Genomic DNA, 15,831 nt, shown 5'->3' with positions numbered 1-15,831 from the left:
GTTGTTGAATTGTCCGATGAATCATCAACTTGATTATCCCACATGTAATTTCTATAAAAATGAACAATTAATTCATTGACAATAATTAAAAAATAGACAAATAAGTCCTTGACATGGATTAAAGGAACAAACATTAGAGTTCCGATCAGTGACTTAATTAACTATTTTTAATTATTTTTAAGGACTTAAGTATCTATTTTTATAGAAATTACATGTGAGATAATCAAGTTGATGAGTCAAAAAATATCCAATTTTTTAATTGTGGTTACATAAAGACTAATTTAATTCGATTAATTTTTCTTATAGACTAAAAAATACTTTTATTTTTCTCAAAGACTAAATTAGGTCTCTCAAAATTTCTAAGAGACCAAAATAGACCATTACTCTTTATTTAAATAAGTTTTTTATACATAGTTCCAACTTTTCTTTCACATTTTTATGTGATTTTGTTAATGAGCGTTACATTATTTTTGTTTTTGTTTGTTGTCTTGTTGAGACGTTATTTGATTTTCTGTTTATTTGCTATAATCATTTACTTCAAATGAAAATATCAACTTCAATCCATTATATATTTAATAAATGACTTCGTCCACGCTATAAATTTAGATATATAAATATTTCGATCACTTTAATTTTATTATATTTATGTATATTTTATCATTTTATGTTATGTTATTATGAGAAGTGAGTTTATTTGTTAGACTAGAATTTGTGATAATCCACCGATTTTAATAGTAAGAAAATATATTTTAAGCCTATTTTTTAATATATTTTTACACTAAAAAACCAAATAAAATACAATATTATTTCTTTTTCATATTAAAAAGAAAAAAACATTACTGACGGAGAAAGCGTTTTCATATCTCATTTGAACCTTCCGCAGCCATCCGCGTGAAGATCTTCCGAGTTCCGACCACCGTCTACGGTCGATTGTCCAGCCTCAGCCCTCATCGTCAAAGATCTCATCTCGCGGCTTCTTTCAAATCGTATCTCGCTGGTATATTCGCTACTTTTATTATACTAGATGATTCTACAGTTTCATTATGAATTATTATTATTATTATTATTTTTTGGGGATTATGTTCTGCATTTCTGTTGGCTGAAATCTCATTTTCACCTTCAGATTTTTCATAATTATTGCGTGTTTACTCTTGTGTGCTTGTATATTGTTTGTGCCTATCATTCTTCTGTGATTTGATTGGTTCTCGTGTATGTAGTGTTAATGATTTCATTCCTGTTAAGCATATCACAATTCTAGACCTAGTTCCTTAATATCCTAACATATGAATAAAATCACTGTGATGAGAAAATTAATTTAGCTAGACACAAAATATCACATTGATTATTCTCCATGTTGAAAATTTCATAGAGGGGAAGAAAGAGGAGGGACCAACAAGCCATCAACTGTAGAATTAAGAGATAAAATCAATCATGAAGGCTCCATTTGAGGGTTTGAAAGGGAAGGGAGCAAAGGGCTTTTGGGAGAGGGGAGGAGACCGAAAGAGAGACATAGGTCTTTTGGGAGAGAGTTTTTATAGCGGATGAGAAGGAGATGCATATGACTACTATATGTTCAATTTTGAGATTATTATAAAGACATAAAAAAAGATTTGAAGAATTTATCTAATCCCTCTAAATCCTCCTCTAACACCTTTTGGAAATTGCTCATCCCCCACAATGCTTAGATCCCCCAAAATACCCCTTACAATCGGAAGTTGGCTTCTAGTCGGTTTTTTACCGGAATATATTACAAAAATAAGAATTTCTAACTTCGTCTTCTTCAACACTCAACCGCAAAAAACATTCAAAACTTACCATTTTTACACGAAATTTGTGTTTCAATACATAATCATTTCATCCATTCACTCTATCAACATTATTTTCGTTTCAAAGCAAAGGTAATATTCAATACAATTTTGAAAAAGTCTAGATGCACGAAATAACAATGAGGAGGGTTTTAGAGCTACATTACCACGATATCTTGTAGTTAGTGATCTGAAACCGTACATTACTGAACCACTAGTAGAGGGTGTTGATTTTGGGAAATATTTTATTACTGATAAGAAATATAGTGTTCGAGATGATTTGATTGCTTGGGTTCATTGTGAAGCAGTTAAGTTAGGATTTTCAGTAGTTATAACAAATTCTGATCATGGTTCTAATTGTAGAAAACAATTTTTTGTATTGGGTTGTGAAAGAGGTGGTGTGTATAAAGGAACCAAGAAGAAGTTGAAACGCGAAAAAACAGGATCTTGTAAATGTGATTGTCCATTCAGGTTGCGTGGTTATATGTATTAGCAACCAAAGAATGGAATCTTTGTGTTGTGTATGGAAAACACAACCATGAGATGAATCCAAATTTAAAAGTTCATCTCGTTACTAGTCATTTAAATGCGGAAGAGAAAGAACTTGTTAGTGAGACGACAAGAAACACGGTTCAACCAAAAAATATTCTATTGACTTTAAAAGACAGAAGAATTGATAGTGTAACTACAATGAAACAAATTTATAATGCACGGCAAAGATACAAGAAACCTATAACGGGTCCAAGATCAGAAATGCAATATCTGTTGAAATGTTTGAATGATCACAAATATGTATACAAGTAAAGAGCAGTTGGTATGTCTGAAATGATCCAAGATATTTTTTGGTCTCATCCGAAATCCATCAAATTGTTTAACACTTTTCCTTCTGTGCTGCTGATGGATTCCACCTATAAAACCAACCAGTACCAATTGTCGTTACTTGAGATAGTCGGTGTCACTTCGACAAAGATGACATATTCAGTTGGGTTTGCTTTTATCAAGATTGAAAAAGGGGATAATTTCACTTGGGTTCTAGAGATGTCTCGTAATTTGTTGAAGTCCAGACTATATGCCAAAAGTAATTGTCGTTGATGAATGCTTTTGCAAAATAATTTCCAACCTCTACTGCTTTATTGTGTTGGTATTATGTTTCAAAAAATATGAGAGCTAGATGTAAGTCAGATGTCAAGGTAAAAACTGTCAAACCTAAGGATTCGAATGCAGAACAGGTCAAGCCGAATGAATTATGGGACACCATCATGAGGGCTTGGGATGTTGTAGTAGACTCTCATTCAGAGAAAGTATATGCTGATTCCAATGTACAGTTAAGAAAGGTGTGTGAAAAATTTCCAACGTTCCTTAAATATGTCAAAAGTACTATATTAGAACTGCTGAAGGAGAAAATTGTAAAGGCATGGACAGAACCGTGTGTTACACTTTGGCAACACAACCACAAATAAAATTGAATTTGTTCATAGTAGGTTGAAAAGCTATATGTTTTTGATAGTAAGGATGATTTGGTGAAAGATTGGGAAGCAATGAACAATATGATGAAATTGCAGTTCACTGAGATACAAGCCTCGTTTGAGAAGAGTTTGACTGTGTTAGAACACATATACAAAGGGAATGTTTTGTACTTGAAGTTAGTGTTTTAACATTTCTAGAGCTGCATTGAATTTTATTCACTGCGAAGAAGCACAGGCCGAGAAATGTGGTATGCATAGTACAATGCGTGGCTGTATAACTAGAAAAACTTACGATTTGCCATGTGCTTGTATAATTGGTAACAAAATAATGCATGGTACACCTATTCGACTAGATGAAGAAAACACCCATTGGAAGAGATTGTGGTTTGATGATGGTGTTGTTGTAAAAGAAGGTAATCCAGATGTTTCTATTATGATAGAGTTGAAAGTGATTTAGGTATGTTTTAAGTAAATTAAATAATTAAGTTATTCGGAATCCATCCTGTAGTATATAAACTTAAATACGTGTGTATTTCAGGAACGGTTTAACAAAGCGGATTACAGTATGAAACTGCATATTAAGAAGCATATGCGTCAAATAGCTTTTCCAGAAACGAGATTGTTGAATCCACCTCTAGACAAAGTAAAAACAAAAGGGCATACCATAGAAGGTTATGTCTACATTAGCTGATGTACTGTAGGTACATGACATCTACATCATATGCATCCTTATCAGTAAAGATGGTGGTGCCCAACAAATAAAGCAAATACGCTCTGATTGCATTTGTCATGTGAAAGTCTATGAGATTTTCAATTTCCTCATACATAATTGATTTGTTCAGATGCTTGTGGTACTATTCTTCTAGCCATGCAAATCTTATATGAGCCCCTCTAGTTCGTTGAATCTCTTTATCAAAAAATTTGCAATCTCCGATATGTTTTCACGCTCTAGTTCGTTGATTCAATTTCATATTCCCTACTTCTATTTCTTCTATAAATTCTTCTCATCTCTACAACTATACAACCCTTCTTAATCCTCTTCATTGCAATCTGTTTTTTGAGCTTTGCAATAGCGGCGGCCATCCCGCTATCCGCGATTCCGCTATCCCATTTTTAGAGTTTGGCGTTCCGCACTGCTATCTGAGACTGACAACATAGCTCCATGCAAACAGATCTGTGCTAAATCTATTACTTCTCCGTCTCCTTACATTTCTGAAACAACCAACAGAAAAAACTTAAACAATTAAAACTAGCTACAAAAATAAAAACTGTCAAAATAATATATCAGTTTTTTAAAATCTAACAACCCTATTTCATTTCATTCAACTATAATTTATTTCATTCAAGTAACTTGTCAAACAGTTGAAGCACAACAACTACAAACACTTGCAAATATAGAGATTCTGTATTACGAAAAACATTAAACCCCCATTCAAATTGATGGAATCTGTTAAATGGAAACTCAGATTAAGATGAATCCTCAAACTATGACACCAAGCAAGTGAGGCGGTAGCAATTTTATTATCTTCTTCTTAAAGCACATGCAAAAGCTACTAGGTTTCTAAAAGGTTGTTCTTGAATGTATCTTTTTCACAAAGCAAAATCTTTTATTTGAATAGCATACCAAAGGAAACACTTTCAATTGTAAAAGTCATTAGAATGAATATACGGAGAGGCATTTCCTAAGTAAAATTATAGTACAAGCCAAGTACTTTTAGCATCTTTGCAATTGTAGTCCCTCCTCAATCTCACTGAACCTCTAGCAGTGATTAACTCGTAAACTGTGAATATACAGAGAGGCATTTCCTAAATAAAATTATAGTACAAGCAAAGTATAGTCCCTCCTCAATCTCACTGAACCTCTAGCAGTGATTAACTCGTAAACTGTGAAGCAGAAGGGAAAATCATGGTTACTGCATTGGAAAAATTATCCAATGGCATCTACTGGTAGTGAGACTGATTTTTACTGTCAGACTACCAGCCAGTGGTATTTTAGTAGCTTTAGCTTGCATTATTAATGTTAGGTCTTTATCTCCTTTTCTTCTTGCCTTAAGATGAAGTAAAGTCTCACGAATATTATGTCTTTGAGTTAGGAAAGCAATGGCATGGAGAGGACATCTTTCAAAGAACATAAAAGAGCTTAGAATTTTGATGTGCCAGTCATCACCTGCAAGCTCATCTGCAAGGTTATTATATATTGTTTCCTTTCTCTTCTGGACCCAAAATTTCACAGCATTATTTTTTAAATATCTTTTAATTGCTTTTTAATTAAATCGTGTCTCATACATATTTGAGTATTTAATAAGCTCTTATTACTTTTTGTTATCTCAGGGCATTTGTTGAAAAGAATTATAAGGAACTGAAGACATTGAACCCAAAATTACCCATATTGATCCGGGAATGCAGTGGAGTTGAACCCCAATTATGGGCAAGATATGGTACCACCTGTCTTAAATCTCCTTTTTAGTTGAATTTCTCACCTCATAATTTGCTTTCACATTCCATATCATCTTTCCCAAGCCGTTGCCCCCTTAGTTCCTTAATAGAGATTTTTAGGAAATTAACATTGATGCTGACATTGAATGTATGCTAATGTAGTCATGCATTGTTCCCTTAATTTCACTTCAATTTCAATAACTCTCAAGTTATTTATACGTTAGTATTTTTTATAGACAAATTGTTAGTGGTTAATTTGTTTTGGGGAGAAAGATTTATTAGTAGTAAGAAATGAACTCTTGACCTTCTACATGATATACTCCTTCGGTTTCCCAACACGTATGATTGAACTACTCTTTCAGAGACGAGAATGCGATAGTATTAGTAGTCTGTACAAAACTAATTTTCAATATTATCCCAATTTTGATTTTTGTCACAAACATTTGTTTGTTTGAGTGGCATGAAGTTTGATTTTCATTTCCTTCAATTACATGAAAGGAAAAATTGGAGTTGGAAGAACTTTTCCCCCTTTATGGGTTCGTTAACTTGACCCAACTCAAAGTTGTGTACAATGTCAATCCTGTTGTGACTGTTACTTCAAATTAATTTGCTTATCGTGGATGGCCTTGAATGCAATAAGAAAATTATGTTACATGTTAAAATTCAGTGTATGTTTTTATTATTATTTGATTGTGCAACATCTTAGGCTAATTGTTAGTAGTCTTAGTCAACACAACTTCCTAGACATTTAATATAGTTATTGCAACATCATTATAAATAAAAGATGTGATCTCACAAGAAACACACAGAAATTTACTCATATTTTTCATTACATATGATGTCAGTTTTGGTATACTGTTCTTCAAAGATGGTGCACATTTCTGATTATTATCTTGTAGTGCATCCTTTTCATATTCATTATTTTGTACTAGTTTATCGATTGTGTTATTATCTCAATTCCTATAATTTAATCTTTAATACTAGATTTGGGTGTTGAGAAAGGCATTAAACTGGAAGGTATGACAGAGCCACAGATTTTGAAGGCACTTGAAGATCTGGCAAAAGCAGGGCAATCTTTGAAAGCTTGATATTACTGCTTATTCACTTTCTGAAATGGAATAAATCTTGTTATTACAATTTGTGTCTCTTGGTCATTTCAAGAATGAATCTGTTGAGTCTATGATGAAATACTGGATTATGCATTTTGGGTACATTTTTCGTGTGATATCCATTAATCACAGATTAATTCATATGATTATTCTTAGTGAAAGGTTGACTTGCTGAGAATATGAATTATGTATTTTGACTCAGCAACTAGGGATATGCACTCAATGCTATTTCAAATTACCCATACAGCTTTTGCTTGTCTTGAAAATGAGCATAGTTTGACGAACTTGTAATAAATACATGAATCAGTTCATATGCATAGGAGAGATAGAGAACATGTAATACACTAGAAAATAACATTCTGTCGACTAATTAAAAGATGACCAATCGAATTACATAATCCTATTCTTAAAGCATATTGGGATAATCATATGTAACCAACTTTGTAACAAACAAACTGACTCTATAATCTTTGTTACCCTCTCAAGCTGATAGGTGGTAGCACTACAATCAGCTTGAACTACAATCGTCAAAAAGAAAAAATAATAAAAATAAGCCGACGAAACATGTAAAGAAAAGACTATACAATAACAGACCAATAAGCACAAGATCAAAATCAAGTAAGCCCAAGGTAACTGGAGAAGGGATGAACCATTTTTACCCAAAATCACTTTAAATGTACACATACGAAAAATCTAGTTTATGTATTGTTCGGATGTATACTTTTAGACAAAATTACAATTTTTGTCTTGTTTAGTAATGTGGGGGTGGGTAAAGTAGTTTCTACTGAAGAAATGTGACGAGTCCTAGCCCAAGGCAGAGACGGATCCAGAAATTAAGTAGACGGGGGTCAGATTTTCGTTTTATAACCTTTAGTGAGACCCTTTTTTCAACTATATATTTTTCATCTAAAAAGCTCAAGCTAGATACATTGTTTAAGGGATCTAAATTCAGTTCAATTGGGACCAATGTAATTGATTTTTTATAATTTATTTTAATATTAAATAGTTATTAAACCACATAATCTTAAAATTAAAACTAAAACTAAAGCTAATAAATAACTAATTTATATTATTGCACTATTATTTATTTGTATTATATTAAAATAAGATAAAACAAATAAATCAACAAAACTGGCGTGCCTTTCCTTTTCCATTTCTATTATTTTTTAATACCTTAAGCAATAACGAAAGGAAACTGTCTACAAAGAATTGAGTTGTCCAAAATGATATCTAATTCCATCATAACATAAACCGTTGCCATGCTTCCTAACTTCCTAAGTCCCAACTAGTGTGAGACAAGTAATCAAACATTAAATTATTCGCCAAACTTTAATTTATTACTGCACAAAGTAAGAGCACAAAGTAACAATTCACAAACCTTTTTAGAGCCAACAGAATACCCAAGTCCATGGTGTAGGAGCTTGTTGGAGTTGTCATCCGTTAAAGTGATCCATTACACCCGTCTCTTTTAGTTCTGTGAGTGTGACTATGCGACCATGACTGATTCATAATTTGGTATTTTTTTTTTTCTCTTAAGTTTTTATTATTTGTTGTACAAAGTAACTCAGGTCGGAAGTAAGAAAATAATCATTTAAAATATGAAGATCAATTTAAAGAATTAACTTTTCTCAACAAATAATTTTTTATATGCATTTGTCACATATCTAATTCATGACTCAACAAATAATTTTTCATACGCAATAGTTAGATATCAAACTCATGATCACATGCTTAAGGGTTTTAGTTATCCATCACCTATGTTGGTTTAAACTTTCATATTTTATACTAGCATTGTTGGTGACATTAATTAATATAATATCAAAATGTTAACATGCGACAATAATTTTTCTTTTTTGCCACAAAATGTTAAAATTGGAATTATACTATAGGCTAATAATGTCTGTTGTCCCAGAAATAGTTCAAACGGAAAAATAATTAAAAAAGTTAATTGTGTGGCTGCTGGGATTCGAGCCCAGGTCTCCACGGCCACAACGTGGAATTCTCACCACTAAACTACAGCCACAATTATATCAATTTTTACTTATATAACATTCATATATGTAAACGTCACTTCAATTAGCAATTGTTGACCCACCGTAACCTATCATTTACTATTAGATAAAAATGAAAGAACTGAAAAACAAAGTATAGTACAAATTTTAACACTATCATCGTCATCGTCAATAATAAATATCATGTGACATGGTAGAAATTTGATTTTTCAACCATTTAATTTTTGACTGATGCATATATTAAAAGATTAATTTTTAAATAGATCTTATTACTTTAAAAGATTAGTCTCTACAATCGTTCGAAAATTTTAATTTATATAAAATCATATATTATTATAAATCAAATATTGTAATCTAAAGAATAGATATAGAAAAACACCTCAATTACTTTTATAACACTCTATGCTAAACACATGCAACATCCTTTAAACAAAACGTTTCTCTTAACTTGAAACTAGTAATAATAATAACAACTAAAACCACACACATCTTTTTGACAATAAGAAACAAAAAAACAAAATCTCTTACTTTCCATTTACCAAAGATCAAACAAATTTCCAAACAGAAGCAGAAGCAATTGGTGTCCCCTTCCACCCAACAAGAAGACAATGTCCATTCATATCAAAAGTGCAAGAATTTCCACAAGCATATCTCTTAGCCACCAATTCAGCTTGATACAAACACATCATACTCAATTCTTTTTCCACCATTCCAAATCTAGTAAAAAAGTTTCTCCACACATCAATCTTAACATTTCTACTCTTTCTTTCAGCTCCTTCTTCAGCCACAGTGTTTCTAATACCATGACTAAAATACATTGATTCCATAATCATTCTATTTTTCTCATCCTTTTTCATACAATCCTCAAAACAATCAAAAAATGCACTAAAGTAAAAAAGTGCTTCAATGAAACGGTTCACAAAAGACTTAGAATTATGATTTGCTTCAATCTCAGCTACAACCATAACTACAGGATTTATAGTTCTAACAACTCTCATTATAGTTTCAAGTTGGTCTGAATTTTGAATCTTGCTTCTAAGTGCAAAATGCGAATAAACCGCAACTGTTTCGTCCGAATCAATCTCGAAAAGATCTTCACTTAGATGTAATAAATCAGATACCATAACTATATTAAAAGAAAAATTTATGTTCAAACTTTGCGCAAATTCACTCAATCTTTTACCTGTATCATCAACTATAATCTTTGAATTGTTTGTGTTTCCACTCACAATAGCTGTTATCTTTAGAATCTCAAGTGGACATAATTCATTTCTTGATTGAAGCTCTTGCATTAGTATTGTCCATGGCAACCCTTTTCGAATTTCGAGATCAATCACATGAATCTTCTTTGCATCAGTTACATTTTCTATCAAAGCTTGTACACAAGTGAACATAGAAACTTTACAGAATGGAAGATCTTCGAAAAAGGCGATAAGGGTCGGATTTAAATCCTTAGTTGTTTCTTCAGGATCAAATAAAGACTCAATTTTTTTCGTACTATTGTTCGACGAAACAGAAACTCTTCCTGTTTCTTTGTTTATTCTTCGTCGAAGAGCTTCGGCGAAATAATAAACGACACGTTTAACAGGATTACCTGTTTTCGACGATAAAGACTCGATTTGTGATAAAAAAGATCTAGCACGTTCATATTGTTGATATCCAACTTTTTCAGCACAAGCTAAGAGTGATTCAGCTAGTGCAACATCTTCTTTTTCTTCATCAGATAAACCAGAGAAAGAAAAACCAAAAGGGTGATTAAGAATCAATTTACCTGATGAAGAAGATTCTGAAGATGATGATTGTATGAATCTTGTTCCAGCTATTTTCATGATATCTTCGGTTGACAATTTTTTTCTAACATGTTCATTTTTTGTGACTAAATCAAAATCATCAATAGGATGAAGGATTTTTCCTTCATCATGTAATAATCTTTTGAATCCTTTTCCATAATTCTTCAAAATTTCCACTGGAGTTTGATGGTATTGTTTTTCATTTTTTGTTTCACAAATTGGAACAGCTTTGGTTGGAAATTGTTCATCAAAATGAACCATGTCAAAGTGTAGATTATCAAAAGCTTCATAATCTTGATGATACTTTTGTTGACTAGTTGTTGAAAGAAGGAACTCTTGTTCTTGTGATGGATCATTTGGAATGAAACCAAAATTAGAGTTAAGAGATTCATCAGTTCCATTATAATCTCCTAGATCTTGTGGTAAAGAAAATTGAACATTTTTCATTTCATTATGTCCTTTGGTTTCCCAAAAAATATCATTTGATGAACTAAATTTATCTTCAAGTGCATGGAAATTGAACTCATCAAAATGGTACAAGTCATCCATCACAAATTGAAACAAAATTTTCTTTAGTATCTTATGTACTTCATTCTCTATATAACAAGAACAATAAGATTATTATTATTAGTCATTGTCGTACTTTGTTTTGTTTCAATGTATATGAACTTTTGTTGATCAAGTCAATTAAGGATTTGGATTGTGAGCAGGGTTATTACACACAATCAATCACATCTAAATCTAAATTTAAATCTAAATCGTTTGATTAAAAATCAGAATTTCAAATTTTAAGGTAGATATTTTTATTTAAATATAATTTTAGTATTTTATTTTTTATTTAATATTTATTTTATTTTATTTTTTATTTTTTATCTTTTACAAGTGATGTATTTTAATATTTTTCACAATCACAATAAAAATTATAGCATCATCTAGTTATTGAAATATCTTCTAACAATTGTTAATATGTATCTACTATATTATTCTTTAAAAGAAACATTTATTTAGCTTAATAATAAATTTGTATTTGAAAAGACTCTTCTTGCGTATTTTGAAATAGATATTAAATTTTTAAAATGAAGTATATTTATCAAAATTTTACATATTTTTTATTTCGTTTTTGTTAAGTTTGTACACTTAATTTTATAACTGACTTAAAATTAGATTTCAACACTTCATAACATTAATCATTTAATTGTTTGAAATTATTATGATAAAAATGACTAATATTCATTATTTACAAAAAGACAAAGAACAAAAATAAATTAAAAAATAAATAACTAAAATAAATACTTAATAAAAAATAAAAGATTAAAACCAAACTGCCATAAACTGCCAAGATGTAGCTAAGTTCACATAGTCACGGGGTTGTGTGACACAACCCATACCTGTCTATTAAGAGTATAGTTTTTGCTTAGTTTAATGTGAAATTGACTGGTTCTAACACTCAATCCGTCTAGTACGGTTAACATTGATATTGTCACTAAAATCTGTCGATATGATTAAGGTGGCCGGGACACACAAAACCATTAAAGTTGATAATAATTCAATAAGTATCATAAAACATAAGGTATGATTCAGACAAGTATTTGTTTTCTCCTAAATTGTTGCATAATCCAGCAGAGATGGCGTAAGTAATGACATTCATAGGGAAATTAAAAAGTATTTTAATTATAATTAGTTTGCAAAACTTTATCGAGATTATATTTGAGATATACAATATTGAAATACATTTATCTCAAATATAATTTATAAAGTAAATTATTATTATTATTATTATATTATAGGTTAAATTGCACCGGTGGTCACTTAACTTAATTTTAGTTAACGTTTTAGTCATTTATTATTTTTTTCCTCGATTTGGTACTTTATTCTTTATTTGATGTTAGATATGAAAATATGACTTTATTTAAAGATTTAAGTTACGAATTTGATGAAATTTGCATTATATTGAGGATGATAATTAATTTTCACTTAAAATTAAAATATATGACTAAATCGAGAAAAAAATTATGAGTTTATCAAATAAAGAATGAAAATATGAGTTTATTTACATATTTAAGTTATGAATTTGATAAAATTTGCATTATGATGAAGATGATAATTAATTTTATAGATTTTGTTTGAAATTTTTTATGAATTTTTGTGTAAAAAAAAAAGGATAATATTGTTTGACATTTTAAAATATAAAAGATCAAATTGTCACTTAAAATTAAAATAAATGACTAAATCGAGAAAAAAAAAAGATAAAGTACTAAAACGTTAATTGAAATTAAGTTAAAAGATCACAGATGCAATTTGACCTATATTATAATTTTCTTAAACTTTTAATTTAAAAAATACTAAAAGATACACATAACTAGTAAATTGTATATTTTTCTTTTAATCAATTGATTCGCAAAAGACAAATTTTTAAGTAATCGACCAAGTCAAGAATTTGTCTTATGTATAATTTAGGCTAAATAATATATGTGGTCCCTTAACTTAATTTTAGTTAACATTTTAGTTCTTTATATTTTTTTCTTTCTAATTTGGTCATTTATTTTAATTTTAAGTGACAATTTGATCTTTTATATTTTAAAATGTCAAACAATATTATCCTTTTTTTTTACACAAAAATTCATCAAAATTTCAAATAAAATCTATAAAATTAATTATCATCTTCATCATAATGCAAATTTTATCAAATTCATAACTTAAATATGTAAATAAACTCATATTTTCATTATTTATTTGATGAATTTGATGTTGTTGGAGATGAAAATATTAGTATATTTGAGTTATGCATTTGATGAAATTTGCATTATATTGAAGATGATAATTAATTTTATGAATTTTGTTTGAAAATTTTGATGAATTTTTGTAAAAAAAAAAAGGATAACATTGTTGATATTTTAAAATATATAAGATCAAATTGTCACTTAAAATTAAAATAAATGACCAAATCAAAAGAAAAAATATATAAAAGACTAAAACGTTAACTGAAATTAAGTTAAGGGAGAGACCGCAGATGTTATTTAATCTATATTTCATTAATTGAATCAAATCAAAGCACGTATTTTTAAGTGGTTCTTGTTATTTCCTATAAAATTAAAGTGGTATGTGATACTTATTGATCAAAATCCGTTGGATATAAAAAAGAAAGGCTTAATTGCACTTTTGGTCCCCCTATTATAGGTGAAAATTGTAAGTAGTCCCCCCATTTTGTTTCTCCCCAGTTTTAGTCCCCCAAATAGAATTTGAGTCCAAATCATCATGAGTTGGCATTTTTTTAATGACGTGTCAAAAAAAAGCTGACGTGGCAAACGCATACGTGGAATAAAATTATTATTATATTATTTCTAATTAAAAAATATAATTTATATTTTTAAAATCATTATTATAATTGTTAAAAATTATTATTACAAATAAAATTTATTTGTTATAATTAAATTAAAAGAAAATGAACCCTAAATTGAAGCAGAAGCATCGTTCAACAAACAGCCCCAATTCAAAAGCTCCCAAATCGATTCCGATTTCGATTTGCTGCACTTTTACTTCACCAGTTATGTATTGTTAGCTGGTTTGAGCAGCATCTCCACCACCCTCCCTCCCACAAATACCAACCAAAATCTCCAAAGTAACACTCCCAAACAAAACACTCCTCAACCCCGGCGGCACTAAAGACTCCTCCACAAGAACACAATCCCTCAAAGTAGACAAAACAAAAACGACAGTCTCATCGTCGTCGTTCTCCAATCCACGAAGCACACCGGAATACATCTCCCTCTGCTGCAAAATCCAACGCAACAATCCCGGTTTTCCAACCTCCAAAAACGACATTGCAAATCCAACAAACGACTTCCTCAACAAAACCTCACTCTTCCCTTCATTTGTTCCCTTCCTCCTCTTCGCCAACGCCACGAACCCAGCCACCTTGAAATCAAATATCTTTGCCACCTCCGAAGCTAAACTCGGTCCACGCCGAACAATTGAAGCCGCGAGCAACAACGCCGCTTTCTGACGCTTCAATTCCTTACTATTCAACTCCTTATATAAATCATTCAAATATTCCGCAAGAATCAAACGTGCGAATTTATCCAAATCCCTAGCAACACACGCACTCTCACCATCGTTGAAACCTTGTTTGTGATATTTGTGAAGTTTCTGTTTACCGTCACAATGACTGAGTAACGTTGAGATTAACTCGAAAACGTAATGCAAACCTTGGGAGCTTTTGAATTGGGGCTGTTTGTTGAACGATGCTTCTGGTTCAATTTAGGGTTCATTTTCTTTTAATTTAATTATAACAAATAAATTTTATTTGTAATAATAATTTTTAACAATTATAATAATGATTTTAAAAATATAAATTATATTTTTTAATTAGAAATAATATAATAATAATTTTATTCCACGTATGCGTCTGCCACGTCAGCTTTTTTTTTGACACGTCATTAAAAAAATGCCAACTCATGATGATTTGGACTCAAATTCTGTTTGGGGGACTAAAACTGGGGAGAAACAAAATGGGGGGACTACTTTCAATTTTCACCTATAATAGGGGGACCAAAAGTGCAATTAAGCCAAAAAGAAAAGACTAAATTACATATGTGGTCATTTAACTTAATTTCAGGTAACGTTTTAGTCATTTATCTTTTTTTTCCCGACTTGATCATTTATTTTAATTTTAAGTGACAATTTGATATTTTATGTTTTAAAATTTCAACAATGTTATCCTTTTTTATACAAAAATTCAAAAAAAAAAGTTTAATCAAAACTCATAAAATTAATTATATTCTTCAATATAATATAAATTTCATCAAATTCGTAACGCAAATATTCAAATAAACTCATATTTTCATACTTTATTTGATATTGTTAGGAATAAAGGACTAAATCGGGAAGAAAAAAAAAAGATAAATGACTAAAACGTTACTTAAAATTAAGTTAAGGGACCAGAGATGTAATTTAGCCAAAAGAAAAATTATAATTTATATAAAACAAAATTTTCTTTTAAAAAATCATTTTTTTATTATAAATGTGAGTCATATCGAACCAAACTAAATAAAACAATATGTTATTCATCAATTTGGTTGAGTTCTTATTTCTTGAAAAAATACTATAGAAACTAAAATTAAACCACCTAATTGTAATTAATTGTTTTTCATGTTACATATTAGATGGATTAGCTCAAAATGATACAGATACTTAGCTAGTAATGGATTGGGTCA

General features: G+C 30.1%; 2 protein-coding genes and 1 non-coding gene across 5 annotated transcripts; 1 reads left to right on the top strand and 2 right to left on the bottom strand.

Annotated features, from left to right (window-relative positions):
- Positions 1-826: 826 nt before the first annotated feature.
- Positions 827-6,977, top strand: LOC101513965 (NADH dehydrogenase [ubiquinone] 1 alpha subcomplex subunit 2-like). Of its 3 annotated transcripts, none has more exons than XM_012717826.3 (4): positions 827-997; positions 5,361-5,457; positions 5,603-5,709; positions 6,692-6,977. In XM_012717826.3, exons 2-4 carry the CDS (start codon positions 5,372-5,374, stop codon positions 6,793-6,795), a joined length of 297 nt encoding a protein of 98 aa, XP_012573280.1. In that variant the 5' UTR covers positions 827-997; positions 5,361-5,371; the 3' UTR covers positions 6,796-6,977. The 3 variants fall into 3 exon arrangements, with proteins under 3 accessions (XP_012573280.1, XP_004487764.1, XP_004487763.1); XM_004487707.4 differs by having other exon boundaries at positions 829-997; positions 5,370-5,457; XM_004487706.4 differs by having other exon boundaries at positions 830-997; positions 5,365-5,457.
- A 1,790-nt stretch (positions 6,978-8,767) lies between these two features.
- Positions 8,768-8,839, bottom strand: TRNAH-GUG (transfer RNA histidin (anticodon GUG)). Its single transcript has one exon. It is a non-coding gene; the product is annotated as a tRNA-His (tRNA).
- A 355-nt stretch (positions 8,840-9,194) lies between these two features.
- Positions 9,195-11,256, bottom strand: LOC101513638 (scarecrow-like protein 18). The gene has a single exon (XM_004487705.4). It carries the CDS (start codon positions 11,165-11,167, stop codon positions 9,374-9,376), a length of 1,794 nt encoding a protein of 597 aa, XP_004487762.1. The 5' UTR covers positions 11,168-11,256; the 3' UTR covers positions 9,195-9,373.
- Between the last annotated feature and the right edge of the window lie 4,575 nt (positions 11,257-15,831).

The sequence above is a fragment of the Cicer arietinum genome, chromosome 1 (assembly GCF_000331145.2).
Source record: "Cicer arietinum cultivar CDC Frontier isolate Library 1 chromosome 1, Cicar.CDCFrontier_v2.0, whole genome shotgun sequence".
Taxonomy (NCBI): domain Eukaryota; kingdom Viridiplantae; phylum Streptophyta; class Magnoliopsida; order Fabales; family Fabaceae; genus Cicer; species Cicer arietinum.
Note: the sequence above shows the minus strand (reverse complement) of the source record. Positions and strands in the feature narration are given on the sequence as shown.

Coding starts and splice junctions, on each gene's coding strand:
- LOC101513965 (XM_012717826.3), top strand. CDS start 5,372: ATGGCATGGAGAGGACATCTTTCAAAGAACATAAAAGAGCTTAGAATT. Junction 5,458..5,602: donor CCTGCAAGCTCATCTGCAAG/GTTATTATATAT, acceptor TTGTTATCTCAG/GGCATTTGTTGAAAAGAATT. Junction 5,710..6,691: donor CCAATTATGGGCAAGATATG/GTACCACCTGTC, acceptor CTTTAATACTAG/ATTTGGGTGTTGAGAAAGGC.
- LOC101513638 (XM_004487705.4), bottom strand. CDS start 11,167: ATGGATGACTTGTACCATTTTGATGAGTTCAATTTCCATGCACTTGAA.